General features: G+C 41.1%; 1 protein-coding gene across 4 annotated transcripts in view; it reads right to left on the reverse strand.

Moving 5' to 3' along the window:
* UTRN (utrophin) overlaps positions 1–23,689 on the reverse strand; it is a 438,418-nt gene that overhangs the window by 361,540 nt on the left and 53,189 nt on the right. For 3 of the 4 annotated variants that reach the window (XM_048489265.1, XM_048489276.1, XM_048489256.1), the window contains exons 4-9: positions 14,053–14,145; positions 11,554–11,631; positions 9,919–10,011; positions 7,925–8,097; positions 6,651–6,766; positions 5,844–6,031 (exon numbers count right to left, since the gene is read on the reverse strand). In XM_048489265.1, the coding sequence (XP_048345222.1) occupies positions 5,844–6,031; positions 6,651–6,766; positions 7,925–8,097; positions 9,919–10,011; positions 11,554–11,631; positions 14,053–14,145 (741 nt within the window). The remainder of the gene's footprint in view (positions 1–5,843; positions 6,032–6,650; positions 6,767–7,924; positions 8,098–9,918; positions 10,012–11,553; positions 11,632–14,052; positions 14,146–23,689) is intronic. The other variant, XM_048489284.1, reaches the window with a different exon arrangement.

Here is a 23,689-nt window from a genome sequence, read left to right on the forward strand (position 1 = left end):
GGTAGGGGCCAGGACATAGAAGGCCCTGCCCATGGTTGAGGCTATATGGATTTCTCATAGGCTAGGGATCACCAGTAGATTTTCATCTGCTGATCAAAGTTACCTTCGAGGGACAAAATGGGAGATGGTCCTGTAAGTACATGGGCTCATCCCATCCCACACCCCAACCTAGCCACTGGATCTTCATCTTAAATGGATTTAGCTTGAAACGGCTCTCTTTTAACCATTCTACCACAGCCTCCATACAACTGGCCAAAACATGTGGGGAGGAGTCCAGATGACCATCCATCAGTAGATATAGCTGGGTGTCAACATACTGGTGACACCCCAGCCCAAACTACCAGATCAACCAACAAGAGGGTACATATACCGGTAGATGTTAAACAGTATCAGTGAGAGAACAGCCCCTTGTGGGACTCTGCAAATCAATGGCAGGCAGAAGTTCTCTCACCAATTTCTACCTTGGAGAAATGGAACACATCCATTGCAAGGATGACCCATTAATTCCCATGTTAGCAAGGAAGTTGTTCAGAATGTCAAATGCTATTGTCAGGCCAAGAAGTAAAAGCAGCACCAAACTGCCCTGGTTCAGGTGTCTCTGAGGGTCATCTATGAGGGTGGTACAGCTATCTCCATCCCTAAGCCACAGCAGAAGCCAGACTGGAATAGATCCAGGGCAGAAGTTTTTTTCCGGAAAAGTCTGGAGTTGCTTGCAGTCATTCTCTCAACAATCTTTGCCAGAAAATAAAACAGGGATACTGGGTGGTAGCTGACAGGATCTAAAGGATTCAGAGGTGGTTTTTTAAAAGTAGACTCACCACTGCCTCTTTCAATCCCTCAGGAAAAGTTCCCATGCTTATGGACGGACTGATGATATTTCCTAAGGGAATCGGGACCTCATTCCCACAGACTTTCACAAGCCAGGTTGGGTCTCAGAGGCATATGGAGGGTTTCCCAGCTCTCAGGGTCCTGTCCACGTCTTCCTGGGTGGTCCAATATAGGACCTAAATATGTCCAAGGGGCCTCTAGTCTATTTATTGCATCTAATTTGCAGGACGGTCCTGACAGAGTGATAAGATATTAACTGCAAAAAAGCTAACAAATGCCTCACAGCTAACGTCCAAATCACTACTATTTTGGAACCTATCATCAGTTGCCGAACTATCCTAAATAGCTGAGACAGGTGACAGCTAGTAGATGTGATGCTTGCTGAGAAATGGGCTCTTTTTGCAGCCTTCACCACTCATCTCATAGGCTTTCTTAAGTGTCCTATGCTATTAATACTTCCTCACGACGACTCCACCAACCTCTCTCTAGCCATCTTAACTCCTGTTTTGTCCTCCTTAGCTCTGGGTTATTCCATAGGGCTAGTCTGGTACAGGGGCAAAGAGGACATCAGGGAGCAATCTCATCAATTGCCTCTGAGAGGCAGGCATGCAATTCCTCTGTCTGCTCATCTAATGAGTTGCTGGGAGGCACAGAATCCCCCAGAACATTCTAGAATCCAATAAGATCCATAAGCCTTTGAGGACGAGCAAAAATCAGCTCACCACCTATAAGAGGAGGGCTTGGTATACCTAGGCGGGTCTTCATGGCATAGTTATCGGACCATGGCACCTCTATTGTATTAATCAGATCCACTTCCAACCCCACCCCAAAAATCAAATCCAGGGTGCAACCTGCTTGATGTGTGGAGTCTGAGACAAATTAGGAGAAAGTCTGAGGCCAAATTAGAGGTGACATCATCCAACATGGGGGTTAAAATCCCCTAAGACTAAAAGTATGGGAAATTCCAAGGCCCGAGCATCTACCTCCTCAAGCAGTCTCAACAGGGTATCCACCTGTGCATTAAGCAGTGGCATATCTGGCAGAGGGACACGTGGCAGAGTCACATGTCCCTGGGCACCATTAATTTGATCATGTGGGGGCACAAAATCGCCCCCCACACCACTCCGTTGACTGCTGGTAACAGCCGCCCTACCCAGCCCTACTTACAGCAGCCTATGCACCACCGGGGGCCTGGGAGTCTGACCTGGGCAGGTAGCAGCACTTGAGCCTCCACCAGCCTCCTCCCCTCCGGCAGCTTCCACTACCAGGACAGTGCACCTCTGCCTTCTTCCTGTCAGCCAAGGAGGACGGCTGCCTGCTGGGCCCCTACAGCTAACCCATGCTGCCTGGCACCAAGTACTGCTGCAACACTGTCCTGTCCAGCAGCAGTGCCAGTCTCTTCTGCAGCCACTTTCTGGCCCCCCTGGCTGCCTTTCTGTCTACCGCCACTGCTGTGTCAAAATAAAAGCCTGCCCCCACTGGCTCCGGGTGGTGCTTCAGTGTGGCCTCGGGGATCTGCACCTGGGTGGAGGGATGCAGCCAGCCAGGTCAGGCACCAGTCAATGCCCCCTGCCAATGATCTGGCCATGCCATCCGGCTGCCACGTCTGTAGCTGAGGGAGCCTGGGAGGGCCGTCCCAAACCTCAGGGCCACCGGCTCCTGCGCCCAAGCAGTGGGGCGCCTCACTGGCCAAGGAATGGCCCTGCCTGCCACCCTGGCCCTTGCCCTGCCCACCCCGCTCCAGAGTCCAGTGCAACCAACTTTGGCTGGGGCCAAAAGGGTCGTTTCCTGGTTCTCCTGTGGTGGAGCAGCTGGGTCAGGAGCCTGCCGCAGGCCCACCAGGTGCCCCTCAGCCCAGCCCCACCAGACTGCCTGGGACCGCTGCCACCCTCCTTCTCCTGGTAAGGAAAGTTGGGCACGAGAGGGCATCAGGTGGGCCCCAGGCACCATTTTCCACCAGTACGCCTCTGGTGTTAGGTGCACCAAACAGATACCAAACTCTCCTCAGTGCCCCATGCCAGGCCCACACATTCAATACCTGGAATTTCCAGAGTGCAGAGTGCCTTAAGGAAAAATCCTCCCACACCAATTCAGCCACTCCGCTGCCCACCAACCATTTGTCCTGTATTGACGGAGGACAGAGAAATCTGGGGGACAAGTTCTTTCAACAACTGTTTCACCATCCCTCACCCAGGTCTCTGTAATGTATACCAGGTCCATCTTATGGCCTACAAAAAAGTAATGTAAAGTTTTGGTCTTATTATTGATGGACCTGGCATTACACAGAACCAGTGTCAGAGAAGAGCTAACATTTCTAGCCTCACTGTCCTCAAGATGGGATGGAAATTAGAAGACGACCAAGCTTGCCCACATCTCCAAAGCTCTTCTCTGCCTGTATCTTCTCCCACCACCTCCAAACTGCCCAAAGCAGTCATCAGTTCAAAGATGCCACAGGCTCACTGGGATTCACTGGAAACATGAGATAGAGATGGGTGTCATTCACATACCGATGACAACTAAGGCCAAATCTCTGGACGACCTCTCCCAGCAGTCTGATGTAAATATTCAAAAACATGGGAGTCACAAGTATCATGATCTTAGTATCATCCGAAATGTAACTTGCAGCAGACCAGACGTGAGTAAATCAGAAGTATCTGGCCTACTTGCAATTTGATCTCCTCATATGAAAGTCTTGTGTGAAGCAAAGTCTATTATTAAAAGAAAACTAGCCCTCTCAGAGAGGCTTTGGACATTCAAGTCATGGGAGAACAGGAAACATGAGTGAGCTCATGCATCACACTTGTTATAACACCCAAAACAGGGACCTGCATCTGAACTCTTGCTTATCACTCCATGGCAAACATATGAGCCTCCACTTCAGAGACTAAATTAAAACAAAAAATAAACTTATTATGTATGTTTCTTCAGTCTCCTATTTGCCAGGCCCACACATTTGCCTACAGCCTAAAGTTGTCTCAATAACGAAGTAGAAAATAGCAGGGTAAAAGCTATTAACTTTTTATATAGGAATTGTGAATGCAGATATATGAGAACAAAGATAGAACTATAATTCATGCTAATTGCACATTTTCATATTTCTTGGACAAATTTTTGCATTTTTGCACAGATCATACACAGAGCTCCAACAGAGTTTTGATTATACGAACTACATTTTAAAAGAAGGCTGTCCATGTGTGGACAGTTCTAGAACCTGAATGAAGGAGTATGTGAGCTGGATAGAAAATTGTCTCTACAAAGCATACCACCCCTACAAACATAATTGCACAAAGGTACAGGATTCAGGGTGGGAAGAGTCAATCTCAAAAATTGGCCCTGTACCTACATCATCCCTGAAAACACAGAGCAATGAACAGGCATTAGTTCAAAGTGTGTGTGTGGGGGGGGGGGGGTGTTTTGCTCATCCTATTGGCTTTCTCAGTGGAAAATCATTATGAAGGATACGCCACTTTTCAATTATGAATCTGAAGGAGACCGGAGGCTCCTACTTTGGAAGCCCAGTTCCCCACAACACATACAACCTGTACACTCTGATATGCAATTTATGGGTTCAGTTATTTTCTCCAAAATCATTATTTCAGAGACCAAATGGGGTTCAGTCTTCATTCTCCAATGACAGAATCTCTTGAAGCACATTTTCACTGACTTTGAATTCCCCCACCTAAATACCAGGGAATTTAGCACCCATAAAATGAGTATGGTTTTTAGTTATATAATTTTCTTAATCCTTTTCTCTTATATCCATGAGAATATAATACCTCTGTACCATGCTAGAAATTATCTGGCTAGCTTTCAGGCTCAACAACATTAATGTCTGCCACGTCAAATATCCTTACAGGTTTTTTTTTAAAAAAAACATGTTTTCCTTCAAAATAAGCTTCCAGTATTATGAAACTGCTTAGTTTATGTGTGACAAACTAATAAATCTAACCATTCTGTATGAATATTAGAAAAAAAGGAAATATTACATAGCTACTTTCAGTTGTGTTTATAAAAACAAACTCAATAAATTCCACTTACACAAAAAATAAATGTTAGCCTGTAATACTTTTAATACTATAAAAAGGTGTTCTGTGGAATGTTGCAAAGAAGTGGCATGCCCCAATGCAAAACACAGGCAAAAAAAACCAAATGGTCCAGAGGAAAATGATTTTTTAAAATCATTTCTGCAACTCCTATGCTTTAAAGCTTGCATGAGGACAGCTCTAAAAAGAATCTAAAAAGATTCCCCCTAATAAAGCTGCTCATAACATGCCTAGTGGTTGCAGAAATTATTAAAGAATTGTTTCCTCGGCACCATTTGTTTCTTTGCCTTTGCAAAGCCTAACTTATTGCAAAGCCTAACTTATAGAGCCTAACTTATTTTGGAGAAATTGTGTGATGACACATAATATTTTAATGCAACAACAAAACACATTTCAAAATGCATCAGTTCTACTCCTTAAAGAGACTTCAACTGTAAAAATATCCTGCCCTTTCCAAGTATCAACTTATGTAACAGGTCTCGCTTCCGGATGCCTGTGTGTAGAATGCAGCACCAAACCTGATACAAGTACAAGCTCAGATTTCTGACAAGTACTTGGCAAAATGTCCCATCAAATGCTTAAAATATTAATTTGTGTTCAGACTCTCAGCCAGAGGTGAGATGTTTGCTTTTGACATTAGAACTTTAGAATATAGTTCACCTGATCATGAAATACAACCATATTATATCAATAAAATAGAGGATATATTCAACACTCAAGGGGAACAGCTTTTCAGGGAACAATAAGTAATTAGACTGAAAGTCTGGTACAATATAGAAGTCTTAGAGATCAATTCTGGATAATTTACCAGTTTACTGACTAAGATGAAACTGGCAACAGAAGAATGACATTTATACCATTAGAATTCTCTAACTGTACAAAGTCGTTCAGCTGTCATAATACTGGCTTAGTCAACATACATGAAATTTAGTTTTCTTGGAAGAGACCTTTTGAATGCCACTATTATTTCACCTGCCAAAAATGGGAAGGTACTGCATACAGCACCTGCGTGTCCCCTTCTTCACACTCCTTTTTATATTTCCTTGGAAGAGTCTCAACTTCTCTAATGTCTTCCATGGTAACTTGCTGAGGAAGAACCTCAAACAAGGATGTCAAATACATGATAATGGATTTCTTATCAGGCAGTTGTACAGCAACATCTGAAAAATAAATGAGATCTTTATTGGATATTCTTATAGATTATACTAAAAGTCATGTCCACTGCACAAAACAACTTTTACTTATTCAGTTAGATGCATCTTGCAATTATCTTGCATCACCATATCTATAAATGTTCTAGTGCCCCTTTCAATATACAGCATGTTATTTTTCATCATCAACAATGTAGTCTACAATGTAGTGCAGACCTAATTCACATTTTTTTCTGCTAATGAAGGTATAGACATGAACTCTCCCATCACAACACTATGTCAAAATACTGTTTTATCACTCTTGATTGCTATGTGCAGGAATCTGGAAGACTTTTTTTAGCACTTGAACCATATTATCACAAATTAATCAGTATAATTATGAAAGTTGGGGAAATTAAGAGTACACAACAATTTATTGGAGGAGAAAATGTGTTTTCAAAGATCCTAAATTATCTGGATGCACTGTAATAGAATACTATATTCTAACCTACACAGAAATGTATTCGCAAACAATTAGTATGATGTCTTAAACACTGGCATCACATTTACATATCTTCTAGGTAGCTACATTAAAAATAAAGCAAAAAATGAACACATAAATACTCCATTGCACAAAATTATACTGTACCTTCAGGATCTAATAATTTTTCTATCCCCAGGTGATTTTTAGCTATGTTGAAGGCATGCTCCAATCTTTCAATAGGGGACATTTTAGTTACTTTATCCCAGCTGAACAGCTCAGGCCTGAAAACAAATAACATGGGAATAAAAAATAAGCAAGTTCATTAACCTAGTAATTATAACCACAACAAAAAGGTCTTTTAATTACTTTAAATGCTTTACATCCATATGGTGTGTGATTCACATACATCATAAAATCATTAAAGCAGCTCTGCTGGATCATGTGCTGTCCATCTAGTCCAGCATTCTGTTTCACATAGTGGCTAACAAGTCCTAAAGGGTCAACGAACAAGCATAGAGGCCAAAGCTTCCCTTTGATACTACTTCTTAGCACAGGTGTTCAGAGGTTTACTGTCTATTAAGTTTTCCTTTGGTGACTGTGGCTAGTAGCCCCAGATGGACTCATCCTCCATGAATCTGTGAATTCTCTTTTAAAATCATCTGTGCTCAGGGCCATATGTGCGCTAAATTCATCAGCAGTGAAGTCCAAAACTCAATTACTTGTTGAGTAAAGGACTTCCTTTAGTTCATCCTGAATTTACTGTCATCAACTTTAACAGGTATCTGAGTTCTAATATTGAGGAACAGAGGGGCGGGGGAGTTCTCTCAATCCACTCTCTCTGTCCCCTGGATATCACATCCCTCCCCAGTCGTCTTTTTCTGAGCTTAAGAGTCACAGACTCTGTAGCCTTTTTTCACTTGAAAGGTACTTTAATACTTTAATCATCTTGATTTTCCTCTCCTGCACGTTTTCAAACTCTACAATTTTTTTTGAGATATGATGACTAGAACACAGTATTTGAAATGAGGCTGCTATGGGGCAGGGGTATTACAATACTGGGCTTTTTTAACCTCTTTCCTAATTTTCATTAATAATTCTTATGGGGTATCTATAAGGTACATTAGTAGTATTATTCCTCTATTATATTTAAGGTACTGAGAGAGTTGCTCGACTAATGCCACCTATAATGAGAGTATGGCAAAGACAGTTTGAATCAAAGACATTCCACACAACAGTTTAGAACAGGAATATCAGATCATTATGTGTGATTGATGCTGCATATCTGAAATACATGGAATTTGCATGAGAAGAAAATTAACTGTGCATGTTTTGGTTAATCCTCTTTTCAAAAGGAAACCATTTGGCTCATCCCTCTGATAAGAAGATTCTAAAGATGTTTATTTCACTAAAGATGCAGCATTTTATAAGCATCCACTTACCTGTGTCTGTGGATCGCAGCATTGAAAGCAAGCCCATCTGACCAGCTTGTAGTAAAGTTCAGAACATTCACCTGGCTATAAGACCGAGTAGACTGTCTCACCCAGCTCAGTAAGATTTTTTCACTGTTTGTTTGCTGTAAATCTGACATTATATCTTTCATAACATCTTTGACCTAAAAGGAACACACGTAAAAGGCCTTCAAGAATGTATATAATACACTGGCCTAAACATAAACATATTTGGGCTCCGAAAATAGAATTGACCCAACAACTAACTCCTCAGTCTTGTTTTTTTCTTCCCTACTCTTCTTACTGTGCTTAACCCCACTCCACTCACCAGTGATGCTCCTCTACATCCTTTTGCTTTTAACCTATTCTTTAGTATAGTGCTGTTTTTCTTTTCCCTCTGTTCCTCATGGCCACTTTTAACTACCATGTTTCTCCAAAAATAAGACAGTGTCTTATATTAATTTTTGTTCCCAAAGATGCGCTATGTCTTTTTTTCAGGGGATGTCTTATTTTTCCACTCCACAGCTGCATGCTCTGGTGTTCTGTTCGACAGGCATGCTTCCAAACAAAAACTTTGCTACGTCTTACTTTCGGGGGATGTTTTATATTTAGAACTTCAGCAAAACCTCTACTACGTCTTATTCTCAGGGGATGTCTTATTTTCGGAGAAACAGAGTATCAATACTGTTCTTTCTAGTACACTAGAGATTTATGATATGCTCACCCAATCTTTTCCTCTCTATCCAATCTTCTCCATTCAGCCACTAATACATGAACATTTGGCTCCACAGCATCAGATTCTCTTTGTGTGATTGGTCATTGGCTTAGGAAGCTTTGGCAGGAGCAAACTGGTGTCCTTATTCTTTGGCGGGTTGCGCAGGGGAACTGATCCGTTTTGGGAAGGAGGAACTTGCATGCCAGTTCTCCCTTTTGTGGGAACCTCCATAGGCGGTCTTGGAGGTGGGACGAGTTTTGGTAATGCACCCCAGGCAGGGGCTGCTGGTTGCTCGAACTCCCAGGCTGCAAGGGGATTTTAATTCAGAGGCCAGTGCCCAGATGGCTCCTACTGCCTTGCTGCTCCTGGTTTCTCCCCAGCACTTGGGGGGAGGTCACCACTGGAGGACCGCAAAGGTGCTGAAGTCAGCAAGAGTGTTGACCAGTGGTCATATTCACCCCCTAAGCTGCACTTTTGCTTCCTTTGCTGGCTTTTCCAATAAACAGGCTGTGGCCAATTTCTTTGCACAATTTTTTGTCTCCTGTTGCATTGTGGGCTCTCTGCCTCCTCCTCCACTCCTCAGACTGCAACAACTTCATAACATCTAAGTTAAACTGTAACCAAGAACTGAAACTGAATAAGTATTATTAAGACTGTGCTTGATCCCTGCACCAAGCTCAAGTGTATTTCTCTCGCCTTATTTGCCTTATCCATTCCACCTCTCCCTTTCCTATCTTCTCTTTGTTAATACATCTTTTATTCTGATTAAGTTTAAACTCTGCCTCAGTATTCTTATTTTGTATGCCTTATTGAGGGGTTTGTGTATAAATGTGTTAAGCCAACTGGCATCCTTCACCTTCTGGATCAGTTATAGAACTGCAGAAGAGTGCTTTTATTATACCAAAAGCTACCATCTGAAGCATCTCAGTCCCTGAAGGGAAAAGGTGGGAAAAATCTGACAAGCTAGGTCAGTGCGAGACTTCCCTGCCTGAAGAAGTTACAGAAGGTATTGGGGGGGGGGGGGAGGTGTCACAATGTCATATACAACCAGCTGTCAGGCCAGTTCAGGAGCTCCCATGACAGAGTAGACTTCTTATTTAATTTGTGTGTGGGGAAGGGCAAAATGTCATTTTTGCTGCTGTTTTACTACTGCTGATAGAGCAAGCTGAGCTTCTCTACTTCATACGTCAGGATTAGAATATCATCTTGGTTCAAATCAGCATAACTAAGTATCTGTCAGTGCAACTAAGTACCTGAAAAAACTAATTACCTGCCAGTGCAAGATTATGCTCCACAGTAAGCCAAGAGTCAGTTTGTGATTACCATCAACAATATCAGTTCCTCCTATGTTCACCAGTTCCACCTGAAAACATTAAAAGATATAAGTCAAATACTACTACTTAACAATCTGCAATCCACAGCATCCCTTCCCTATCTTAAATATTATTTCCATTTTCAAACAAATTGTACAAATTATCTAATTTTATCTTTTAACTACATTCTCACAGTTGTGAACATGTCCAAACAGGTAATTAATTATAATGACAAATAAATTTTCATAAAATATTTAGAAATAAAACAAACAAAAAAATGTCCACGTGCAGTAATCCACAAATACTGTGATCAGGGGAAACTAGAAATGTAATGGTAAGCTACATGAGGAAGCTTCCTATATACTTCACAACAGCAGAACAACATTCCTAAAAGCTACCACTAATACAGGGAGACTGTATGCCTTTTTAAAAGAAAAGGTGCACACACCCCTCCCTGCTCACTACATCTCTCCATAAAGCATTCTTGTCTCACAAAGGATACAAAAGGAATACCCTAACTTTACTTCCTGCTCCAGAGAGATGAGAAACTCAATTATTGCTGGTTTCTACAAACAATAGTTGTCTACCAAAGTCCACCTCCTCTCCCTTTTTCTTTTTTTCTTTTCTTTTTAAATACTGAAAATATAGATCAGGTTCTAACAAACAACTTTAGTTGTACACACATTCCTTGTGGGATTTTTTTCCATAGAGGGCTGCTATTGAAAGAAAAGTATTAATTTGTACAAATTAATTGTGTGAAATCTGGGTATTTTCATCAACACGATACTTATTTTATTAAAAATGAAAAAAATGAATTGGAAATGAATGACCGGTGAACAGCTGTTTTTTAAAAAACTGAGGCTTTCAGATAATATTTTGTCCCTTTGAAAGTACTTTTCAAGCCAAAAATGTTCACATGCAAATATTGAGTTCCATCTGATTCTCAACAAATATTTCCAAAGACCACAGTTTTCAGAGGTCCAACTGCAATTAGTAAGGAGGTCATCACTCTAACAGATACTTTTTCATTAGAAAATTAATCAGTGCAGAGTTTTTATTATATATCATCTGCTGGAATATTTGGTCATCCTCTAGAACCCAGTCTTAGTTCATTTATGTTAGAAGGTCATGTTCAAAATTAAATGTTTTCCTGCTCAGGAAAAGTTAGTCACATAGTGGTGTAGATTCCTTCTACCACATTTTCTAACAAGTAGAATTAATTTGGGAGAAGGAAGTAATTTGCCCTCAGCAACACTATAAAAAAGCACATGTGTGCACATGTAGATAAAAGTCGACAATAATCTTACTCGTTTAACTCAGCTAAATACTACAAAGTCTACAGAAAATCTCGTTCTCAGGAATTCAGGAACAAGAAATGCAAGTTCTTCTAATTATAAATGAACTATCATGACAAGTACACCTGACTCAGGGAATTAAGATGGAGGTGTGATGTGTTTTATTAATTCCTACCAACTTCTAGGTTTTCAGAATACAGTCAAACAGGTCATTATGCATCTTGAATTTTTAGTTACACCATCATTATTAGTTTTCAGGTGATCCAATAAATAAGTAAGCAGGCGATAAAAACATACATTGTTTTGGTGTAGAAGCTGAAGCACTTTGTTGACATTATTCAGGGCATGGACTCTTGTGGATCCCCTTTCTTTGAGCTTTAAAAACCAAACATACATTGTTAAATAATACAAGAATAAGCAGAATTAAGGTAAAGAATTTTGCCTCTATTGTACACTGTTCAGCAATCATTAATCAGGAAAAAGGAGGACAAAAAACCTCTACTGTATTTCTAAATATATAAGAACATAAGAACATATATTTTAAAAACCTAGTTGACAATATATTAATTTATTTTAAACAAATCATATAAATGCAGTTCTGTTGAAAAGGCGACTTCTTTTTTAAAAAGCAACAAATTTTTTAGACATACAGGCAAATTAACTAGACTGTTCTGACATATTATTTTTAATCTCACTATTATACTGAAGAGCCTGCTGCTATAAACTTTTCCATGGACCACAGATACACCCATTGGCGTAGTCTGGCATTCTTTCTTGAAAAGTAAAGCCTACTCCCATATGCCATATCAAAAACTGTTTTGGCTAGTCAAGTTTCAAAAGAATGTTGGCATATGGCTGTTATTGGACAGAAACGTCCAAATTTCATATATGGAACTAAGTGGATGATTCTTTGGAAAATTCCCATTGGCATGCTATTTTTTCAGCATATTTACACTCACTTTTTAAGCAACATATTTACATTCACCTTTTAAGCAACATATTTACATTCACTTTTTAAGCATGGTTTACATCTTATGTATTCAAGAAAAGGAAACCATGCACACGTAAACTGAGGAGCTATACATTATGTGTGCTTGCTAATTTATGAGAAATGACATTAGTAGTACTATCTTCTAAAGGACCAAGTGAATATTTTAACACAGTGTGAGACAGTTTGATTTTTCAAAGATATTTTTTAAAACAAAGGAACTGCCAGTATATAGCAGGTAATAAAATTCTAAATTAATAAGAGACCAAACGCTCATGCAGTCATGGAAATAGCTTTCAGCTGACACTTGTGCTTGACAAACTTTGTTTCAGTTTTGCTTATTCTTAGCAAAATTATCCATACAATCTTAAGCTTGCAACGTGACATTCCCTAGATTTCACATATTCCATAATGTTTGATATAGTCCTAAATTACACCAAAAGAAGAGGAGAAATAATCACAGTTCTCTCTAGTAATATGAACTAGCAAGTATAATTATATTTATAAGAAAAGCAGCATCAGACTTCTTACCAGACACTTAAACTTATGGGTTTGTGCCTATCACTGCCTAAATAATGGACAATCTCACTATGACAAGTAGTTTATTATTGTACATTTTATATTTTATAACGTATATTTTAAGATGTTAACTCCTCTGAGTCAACTGCAGGGGCGAGAGTGGGATATAAATTAAATTAAATAATAATAAACTACTAAACTAGTGTACACTAAGCATATTGACCCGCCCGCCCCAGTATATAAATGTTAATTACTTCTATTATTAATCACTTTCAAACAATTGTGTGTCATCTTATATTAGATAATTATGCCAGAAGTTAAAAGTGCTGCAACACAGAAGTACTGTACACGTACAAGATTGAAGATTTTGACCAGTCCCATTAATTTTATTGGGTTCGCTGCCTAGGAGGTTTAATAACAGTTAGGAAATTCTCATGGATAAATTTTCTCCCACTGAAAAACTGCATTCGAAATCTATCAAAGGAAAAGCTCATAACTTAGTCAGCACAGATGCCTACATCAAAAAATGTTTCCCATCACAAAGTTGCTCAGTTTTATTTTTAACAGCAGCTGTAAAGGCTGTACTTTGTAAAAAATCAATCAGGGCTGTAGTACATCTTCAAAGTCTCAAAGATGATCTACAAGTTGAAGTTCTGATCTACCAGAAGGATTTTAACTTTATTATTTGTTTACAAACCTTATATCCCACCTTTCTGCCCAAGTAGGCCCACCAAGGCAGCTAACAATTTAAAGCAGAGCAAACTGATAATAAAACCAAATTAACCCCCAAACTAAAATACATACACAAAACACAGAAACTGAATGTAAACATAGGGCAGGAAGGAGTCACTGGAGGAACACCAGAGTGGGGGAACAAAAAGTCTTCACCTGCTGACAGAAAACAGTGACAGAAGGTGACAGATAAACATTCCCTGTGTTTTTGATGCCACAACTGATAAAGCCCTGTCTCGGGTTGCCATTGTCAAACTTGCAGGGCACCCCAAGCAGAGCTTCAGAAGATAACCATGTTAGTCAGGTAGGTTTTTATGAGAGAGGATAGTCCTTACAGTATGCTGGCTCCAAACCACATATAGGGCTTTAATAGTAAACACCAACACTTTGCACTGGAGCCAGAGTAGATGAGCCAAGACTGGTGTGATATACTTCCTACATGCCACTTTCAACATAAACATTTAACAATTGTAGACAGAGAAGTGTGGTAATGTTCTTTTAAAAAGCAAAATACTACCAATATTTTTATGCTTGACAGAAATTAACATTTTGCTTACCAGTGGACCACCCGTTAGACCTTCCAAGAGATCTAACAGTTTCCTCCCATCTCGAAGATCTGTGAACATGTCCTTTATTGGTGGCTTTCCACACTATAAAACAAAATTAACACTTTAGTCTTAGTTAAAAACTAAAAAGAAATGAAGGCTGCTAGTGCAGGAAATTTTTAGCTTATTTTATTTCATTTATAGTCCATTTTTCTACATAAAGAGAAAAAATCAGGTTCCTAAAATCTCCTTAAGCTGAAAATATGTGACTGGATCAAGGTCACCTAGCAAGTTTCCGCGAGTCCCCATGACCCTAGATAGGCATAGTCACTACGCCACACTGGATTCAGGGGAAGCCTGAAACATCCATTCTTCCATGGAAGTTCGCTGGCAAGAACTCTATATTCTAACGATAGTTTCCTTCACCTAGTTATCATTGCAGAGCGCACCCTTCCCCCACTTCTTTGTTTGTGATACTGCCTCCTTGAAATACTGTCCTGAAAGTATTCCTACCAGCCTTTTTGGATCTGAATTTAGACCATCAAAGTCTCCAATAATCAAAGCAAAAAGACTTGAAACAGTCAGTCCTTCTTGCAAGTTTGTCACCAATTCCAATCTAGCTGTCTGAGCAACTTCTTAAGATCACTTAGACTCCCATTATACAAAAAGCCTCACAGACAGGAGGGTGCAGAGAGTGTCAAGGAGCAATCTGATTACTAGCTTCCTGAAGACCTCTTCCAGATCTTAGTTAGCTCATTAAGGGAAGTGCCAACAGATGCAAGGAGCACGGAGCACCGATACCATCAGGATCTATTAGTCTCCACAAATGATCTTAAATATACTCATTGCCCCTACAAGGGAAATTGCTAGCCCCAAATTGACCCTTACAAGGGCATGGTCTGACCATAGCACCAGTTCACAAATGACCATGCTATTCAGATCAAACCCTGAGCAAAATATCAAATGTAGTATGTTTCTATTTAGCATGTTTCATGTGTAGAGGTCAATACAACCTGGCAGAGTGCCAATTGCCATAGCATCCATGAACTTTGTGGCTGTACCAAATAAGGAAATCTCTGTCTGTAAGATGTTTACACGGATGTTAAAGTCTTCCAACACCAACAGCCTAGGGAAACCCAGCGCCAACTCAGCCCTCACTTCTGACAGCCTTAGAAGGGAGTCCGCTAATGAACTGAAGCAGAGACGTAGCTGGGTCAGAGTGCCTGGTGCGCACTCTGTGTTTTACACCCCCACTCCACGGCACTCTGCCCCCCCCGCCCCTCTTACCTTAGTTCAGCCTGGAAAAGACGCCTGTTCCCTTCAGGCTGAAAATGGCCTGGTGGGAACTACACTTCCCATGAGACCCAGGAGCTCACAAGGTCTCCAGGGAAGTGTAGTTCCCACCAGGCCATTTTCAGCCTGAAAAGAATAGGCTGCTTCTCCAGCCTGCACTGTTTCACTAAGGTAAGTGAGCGAGGGCCCTGCAAGGGGGAGAGAGGGGGCTCTGCAAGAGGGAGGTGCCGCAAGGGTGTGCCGCAGGGGCGATTTTCCACACACACCCCAGGCGCACGCTCGGTGCAATGCACACACCCCTCCCCCTGGTAGCTCCGCCTCTGAACTGAGGGAACTGTACATGAGCAGGACTTCCACCCTCTCTTCAACATCCCAAGGCAAGTTGACACTTTCAAAGGCACAGGGCACCTCTGGAAGGGAAATCAGTATCAAATGATGATGCATGGTGATCTGGACAGTTCACTTGATGGAATCAGGGTGTGCACATTTTCAGGTTCTTTGTGAGACTGGAATCAGATGCACATGTTCAAGGTGGAGTAATTTTTATCCAAATTCGAATGGCTAAGCTTTCAAAGAAGGCACTTGATCCATGGGAGGTTATGTATCAGGCAAACCCTCTTAATATCAAAGGCCTTCAATTAATATTGGCATCCATCTTATTCTTGCTCTGCTCTATAAGTTTGGGCTATGATATCAAGAAATGACTGGTAGGGCCTCAGAAATGGCCCCTTCCAGGTGCTACTGGCTTGCATACCAAACAAGTGGTATGGCTGGGCAGTCAAGTGTTAGTAATACTTTCAAGCTTGGTAAGAATGATTGAAGGAGCTCAACTGATTTCAGCTTAGAAGATCTAATTCTGCTGCCAAAGTTCTCGGGTTTTGGATTTAGTATTCCAAAAAAAGAATGTATCTATCAAATTGGTAGATGTTCAGGGAAACCTTTTGAGGCTGGAGGACTAAATGGGAGAAACCTCTCTCATTATCAGGCAGGGAAGAGCTGGAATGGTTCCCATAAATTTTTGGGTGTTTCCCTCTGAAGTGTCTAGCTAGCTGTTATCTGCTTGGTACTCCTAGATTTTAAAGAGCTATTGTTGTAATTCTTAGCTACTATGTAGATTATAAATCTTATGATCTGACTTCTCCCTTCCATTTTCAAGAGAAACGAACAGGGAGACACAGAACATAAGAAACTAGATGATGTTATTTCAGCAAGAAGGTAACTGGCTTTTAACAGTTTGAGAAACCTGAGCACTCATAAAAACAGACAATTGATTTCTGGTTCATCTTGTATAGTATGAATTGTACACTTCTGTATCATGTAGCCAAGACATGGGAATTTGATGTGGGAAACCATTCAAACCACAGAAAGGTCAGCATGCAGGGTAAAACAACAGTCTCACTGAATGAATTTCAGCATATTTTGCCAGCACAGCACCTAAATTTAGAACGCCTTTTTTGCAAACATATTTTTATGATGCAAAAGAAGTAACTTTTTGTGTTCCAGTTATCCAAGGGGAACAATGAAGCATATATTCTTTGTTAGAACTTTGTTTTGTTGAATTGGTCATGTTTTTAAAAAATTCCTTAGATATTTTTGAAAGTAAACAGAAAATCACAATAGGAAAATATTCACATGTAAAACAGATTGCTTCTAAAATGGACTTAAATAGGAACAACTACATTTATTTCAGAACTTGCCAAAGAAAATACAATGTAATCATTAAAATATAGGGCAATTAAGGCTATGATCTTAAGATTTGATACTTAGAAAGAAATGTTCTAAAAAAATAAATGTTCTGAAAACTGAAGTATTAGACGGCTGAGCCTAACCAGCCAATATTTCACCATCTTTACAGGGAATGTACATTTTCCACACAACAATCAAAACAACCAAGGACGTAGTAAGGGGGGGGGGGTTTCCCAAGTTAAAAAAACCCCATTACACGTCCAAAGCTCTGCGCCCCCCCCCCCCAGTTTGTGGCTTTTTTGGTATTTTTTAGTGTTTTTCAGGTTTTGGCCTGCAGGGGGTGCAGTTTTAGGGTAGCAGCACCAGAATTTCAGGGATTTGTTGGGAAACTCTCCTGATGATACCACGCAGGTTTGGTGAGGTTTGGTTCAGGAGGTCCAAAGTTATGGACTCCAATGGGAGCTAATAGGAAATGGGGGCTACACCTTTGAGGGTCCATACCTTTGGACCCCCTGAACCAAACTTCACCAAACCTGGGTGGTATCATCAGGAGAGTCTCCTAAAGATACCCTGAAAGTTTGGTGCTGCTAGCTTAACAATTGCACTCCTGACAACAGGCACCCCCAAAATTTCCCCAGATTCTCCTTCGATATCCACCCCCTTTGGCATGGATTTAAAGGGAGAATCCCCCTCCCAGGTTAAACCCCCAGTTTAAACATTGAAAGTGATGCTGTTTCAGGGTGGGGGATAATCCACCCCAAAACAGCAGGTTGTTTTAACTGGGGACCCCAGATTCTCCCTTTAAGGTGGATTTAAAAGGAGAATTTGCACTCCCTAGTTTAAACACCATTGAAAGTGATGCTATTTGGGGGTGGATTCCAGCATCACAGCGGTCGCTCATGGGGGAGGTACATGCAAAACTCAGATTTGCACCAGGCTCCATTTTCCCTAGCTACGCCTCTGCCCGGAGAGGAGGGCAGAAGGGACTGCCGGCTGGGAACACAGCTGGTGGGAGGGGTGGGGAAGGGGAGTCTGCTGTCCCTGGCCTCGGAGAGCTGCTTTTATAAGCTCTGAGGCAGGGCTTAGGGAGGCATGGCCACACACCCAGGGGAGGGTGGGGGCATGCCCCCCTGAACCCACCCCATAAAAAAAACCAGCAACAGAATTAAAAAGTTTTAAAAATTCAACATTAATTTGTAAGCATAAAATTTTTTTAATTAAAGATTAATTGTAGCTAAACTTTGCTTTCTAGAAAATAATCTATTAGTTTAATTATGCCATATGAACTAATCATAGATTTCAACCATACCAACCTTACCAGTCCCCAAAACACAAAGGTTTTATTCTAACCTTAACATTTGGTTAATCATGTTGCCTGACCACTTAAACTTTGGTTACAGATCAGTTCTAAATGTGAAGCCATGTTATGAAACAAATTTCAAGGCAATGTCCAGGATCCTTCCTTGATTTCCATACGCACATGTACATCACACATTTTTGATTCCCCTTCTAAATTATTTCTGAGGGTTCCCCATCAGTAGTATTTCTGGGTGTATTTTGGGCTTCTGAACTGGGGGGGGGGGAGTGGAAGCAGGGAGAATCATAACCAATCACCATCCCTTGCCCCAGGGAAATCTAGATAGGATACAAGCCAATGATCTGCTTTAACCATGATTTCACTTTACATCTATATTAAGCAAACTGCAGCAAAATCAATTTCCCTATCTCTCCAACTTGCTAGCTTATAAATTCCCCAAAACAGGTGAAGGCTTTCTTAGCTCAGCAAGGTAAATCATAGTTGCTTCGTACTTTGGCTCTAAATTCCAGTATTGAACCAATTACAGTCCCACTGTAGAAGCTGCAGCACCTATGGTCCAAGAGTTACCGGACAAAAAGGACTCATGCCTCCCTGATTGCATAAACTGCATAACTACAACTATGTGCTGATCCTTCATTAATTCAACACTGTCAAAATGGCCTGTCAAAATGATGAAAAACACTTTATTTGCTGTGACATTTTCCTTACAGAAGATAAAGCAGTGAAACTAAAGTAATCTTTTTAAAGTTTCCATCTATACTGTTTGTGCTATGAATTTCAAACACATTTAGCCATCAGCATTTTTAGTTCATGTATCCTTCTCTAGAGTTTTCTTTTTACCAATATGAAATCAATAAAAGAAAACAAAGTCTGTTGGACAGACTGGCACTGTCAGCTACTACATTTACCCTGATTTATATCATGTTAACATGAAGTGCCGTTTATCATCCTCACAAGAATTAACCCTAGTTTTGAGAGAGAAAACTTCCAAGATAAGTAGCATTCTAGAGATTAGAATTATATTATTTATAGTCCATCTTTTTTTAGTGAGAGCCAAGGAAGACTACACCTGTAAATCAGTGCAATCAAGAGAATAAGACATCTAATAAGTGAAGAAATAGGTCTAGAATTACAGAAATCTGCAAACAAAAGTATTATGTATTAGATTTTACAAGTGTGAACATGTAAAGACTTGCGGGGAGCATCTTATTTCCCCTGCCCACATATTTCATCTTCCCTTTTTCTGCTTCCTGGTGTATTTTCCACTCAATAGCCAACCTACCTTTTATCTGCCCCTCTGTCTTCACTTTCTCTTCCCCCCCACCCCACCAGCTTCTACCTAGAAAAATTATGGTCCAGTTGGATGGTGCTGGCTGCTGGTAGGAAACCCTCAAGAACTTGGAGGGGGTGCCTCACTTTCTCCTGTATCCCCCTCCCTGGACTACTTATTTTTTCCTCCTGCTGCCAACACTTACATCTTCTCCATTCCCTGTCTCATTATCTTCACAGTTGTTCACCAACCTATATTTTATCTGTATCCTGTCTTCAACTACCTTGTTTGTTTACTTCATTTATACTTTGAATTTTTTTCACAGAAGAAGTTAAAACAGCTTACCTATTTCTCCTTTCCTTCTTTTTATCTTTACATCAACCCTAGGAGATAGGTTAGGCTGAAAGTATGTGATTGGTCCAATATCACCTAGTGAATTTCCATGGCAGACTAATGATTTGAATCTGGTTCTCACAGCGACCTCATGATGGCTTTCATAGACGGCTGCCATTGAACACAAGCAAAAACTCAGGCTGAGTCATGCAAGGTAGGTGGTATTATTATTATGGTTGAGTTCACAGCTCCTAGTTCTTTAGCTGGTTGCTGGCCTTTCATAATACGAGCCTCACCCAGAGACCTAGGAAGTTGTAATGTATTAGCGTAGTATTCGTACAGATCCCAGAAGGACTGCTTTCTGAATCTGACAGATGTTAACTTTATCAATTTGAAGATATTTCAAGTGATGCATTGTTTGTTTACTTCATTAGTATTTTCGGAATGGTGCCCAGGGTGCCAATTACCACTGGGATGACTTCAGCTTTTTTGTGCCATAGACGCTGAAGCTCAATTTTCAAATCGTTGTGTGTATGTATGTATGTATGTATGTATGTATGTATGTATGTATGTATGTATGTATGTATGTATGTATGTATGTATGTATGTATGTATGTGCCTCACAGGGCTCGAGGCGGTTCACAGTACAACTGTTTTCAATAACAGCACATAAAATACGTAAATAAAACTTAACCCCATTAAAACAAATTTCCAACAGCAGCAGTTACTTAAAATTTAAATAAACAAAGTTAAGAGCAAGCAAATTTAAGGACAGGCCTCGATCAAAAGGCCGGGAGGGGAGAGGCAGGGCCCAAGATGGAATCAAGGCCCTGCTAAGATGGAAAACTGGCAGCCTTAGTGGGGGGCGGTAGATCAGCGGCCAGCCCCGCCAAAGGCCCGGTGAATCAACTCCGTCTTACAGCCCCTGCAGAACTCACCAAGGTCCCGCAGGGACTGGACAGCTGGAGGGAGAGCGTTCCACCAGGCAGGCGCCAGAGCCATAAAGGCCCTGGCCCGGATCGAGGCCAGCCGCATCATCGCAGGGCCAGGGGTTTCCAGCAGTTCCGCCGCTGCCAAACGCAGCAGTCTATGCAGGACATAAGCGGTGATGCGGTCCCGCAGGTATGAGGGCCCCATACCATGTAAGGCCTTAAAGGTCAATACCAGCACCTTGAAAACGATCCGGAACGCCACTGGAAGCTAGTGCAGGTGGCACAGCATGGGAGTGATATGATCTAAATAACCACCACCCGTCAAAAGCCGAGCAGCCACATTCTGTACCAGCTTCAATTTCCATATCAGTCGCAAGCGAAGGCACACGTAGAGCGAGTTACAGTAATCCAGCCTCAAGGTGACCGTCGCATGGATCACAGTGGCCAGGTCAGACTGGGAGAGATAGGGAGCCAGCCAAAGATGAAAAACGCAACCTGGGTAACATGGGCCACCTGGCCCTTCATCGATAGTGAAGCGGCGGACCCCCCAGGCTGCGAGCCAGGGACGTCAGGGCCAACGCGACCCCTTCCAAAAGAGGTGGCTGACCTTGGTGACCTTCTCATGTTCTTTTTTAATTACCCTGGTGTCACCGGGTACTGCTATATCAATGACAGTTACTTTCTTGTCCTCTATCTCTGTGATGCCTGGTGTATTGTGTGCCAACACTTTGTCCATTTGGATTCGAAAATCCCACAGGATCTTGACCTTCTCATTTTCTGTTGCTTTCTCTGGACAATGTTCTCACAAGTTTTTAGCTGTTCTTATGTTGTAATTCTTGCTAAATGTTAAGACTGAAACCTTGAAATGGGTCTGGTATTCCACGAAGCCAATGCATCTCATAGAGCACCAGTCAAATGTGGGCTCTCCATGGTATCCCCGTAAAAACCTGCGTGGCCACATTTTACACCAGATAGAGCTTCCAGATGAGGACCAAAGGGAGACCTGTGTAGAGTGAGTTACAGTCATCCAATCTGAAAGTGACTGTTGCATGGATTACTATAGCAAGATCAGATTGAGACAAATAGGTTACCAATTGCCTGACCTGGAGAAGATACCAGTTGGACTACATTTATGACCAGGCCTTGCTGAAAGGGTCCACAATCACATCCAGGCTCTTGATGGTAGATGCTGGTATAAGCTGCACACCATCAGGAGTCAGGCACCAATGTCTCTGACCTGAATCTCTCCAACCTAGTCAAAGGACTGGATTCAGTTTCAGGTGATTGTGCTTTAACCATTTCACCATAGCCTCCAGACACCTGGTCAACATATCTGGGATGGCCTACAGCCAGCTGTCCATCAATAGATACAGCTTGGTGTCATCAGCATATGGATGACATCCCAGCCCAAAACACTGGACTAGCTGGTCAAAGGAATGAATATAGATATTAAAGAGAACTGTGGAGAGGACTGCCCCCACAAACCAATGGGTGCTGTGAAGAGACTCTCTTCCCTAACACCACCGTGTCTGAATGAATTACTGAAAGATATGATTTTACATATTTGCTATTGATTAGTGTTACTTCTGCACAAAAGTGCAGATGTTCTTTGCTAGTTCTATATATTTGCTTTTAAATTCCAAATGGTAATTATCTCATCCTAAACCAGCCTATTTTACTACTTTTGTTTTTGATTGTATATGAGGAAGATCTGGCCTCTCTACATTCTTTGAACTTAGCTAAATTTCTTGTCAGAGCATTGAAGTAAATAATAAGACTGAATCTAAATATTTTAACAAGATCTTGAAATATAATTTCCCATCTTCAAAAAAAAATCTAAGTAATCAGCCACTATCTAAATTATCCTTTGTTCTGCTACTTCAAGAAGGCTTCAAGAAGGAGATAATCACTAAGAGACTGTGACCCAACTACTTCAAAGGTATTTTTTAAAACATTTACAAAGCATAAGTCATGACATCCATGCTGGGCAGACAAGAATTTTAATCTCTAGAATGTACATAATGATGGTCATTTCAAGTGAGAACTTACCTACCACCTACACTGAAATATATTATTACCGAGACAAGATGCTATTGCATTTGACATAACATTTTCAGACATATTTTCCTGAACATATTTCTTCCTTTTACTGTGATATTACTAGACTCTAAAATAGTAGGTAATTTGTATGGGCTAGGCCTTGGTTCAGTGAATTTAAGTTGGAAAATCACTGGTGTAAACAGCCACCAGTAAATTATAGTCAGTAAATACCTGGATATCTCTCCTATGCAAATGAATGATCCAAAGTTCAATGGATTATTCAGATTTCAGACATTAATACCTATCTCCTGTACCAGAATCCAAAGAAGAAAAATTTTCCTATCTACAGCCTAAATGCAATGTAAAAAGATATGAAAAGTACAGTATATACTCGTGTATAAGTCAACCTGAATATAAGTCGGGGCACCTAATTTTACCACAAAAAAACTGGGAAAACTTATTGACTCAAGTATAAGTCTAGGGTGGGAAATGCAGCAGCTACTGGTAAATTTCAAAAATAAAAATAGACATGGTCGGGCACTATTTGGGGGTCTCTGCCACTGACCCCCCATCTCACCAATCTCAAGGTCTCTGCCACCAACCTCTCCATCCCGCAGCTTGTCCAGCTCACCCAGGTCAACTGGCTGTCACTCGCCGAGAGCCAGGGGCCGGCCGCTGCTGAGAAGAAGTCAGAGGCAGAGAAAGTGGCTGAAAGCGGGAGGCAGAGAAGAAGGCAGAGGAGAGCGAAGAAGAGAAGGAGGCTGAGAAAGCGGCTCA

This window comes from Sphaerodactylus townsendi, linkage group LG01 (genome assembly GCF_021028975.2).
Source record: "Sphaerodactylus townsendi isolate TG3544 linkage group LG01, MPM_Stown_v2.3, whole genome shotgun sequence".
In the NCBI taxonomy this organism is placed as follows: Eukaryota; Metazoa; Chordata; class Lepidosauria; order Squamata; family Sphaerodactylidae; genus Sphaerodactylus; species Sphaerodactylus townsendi.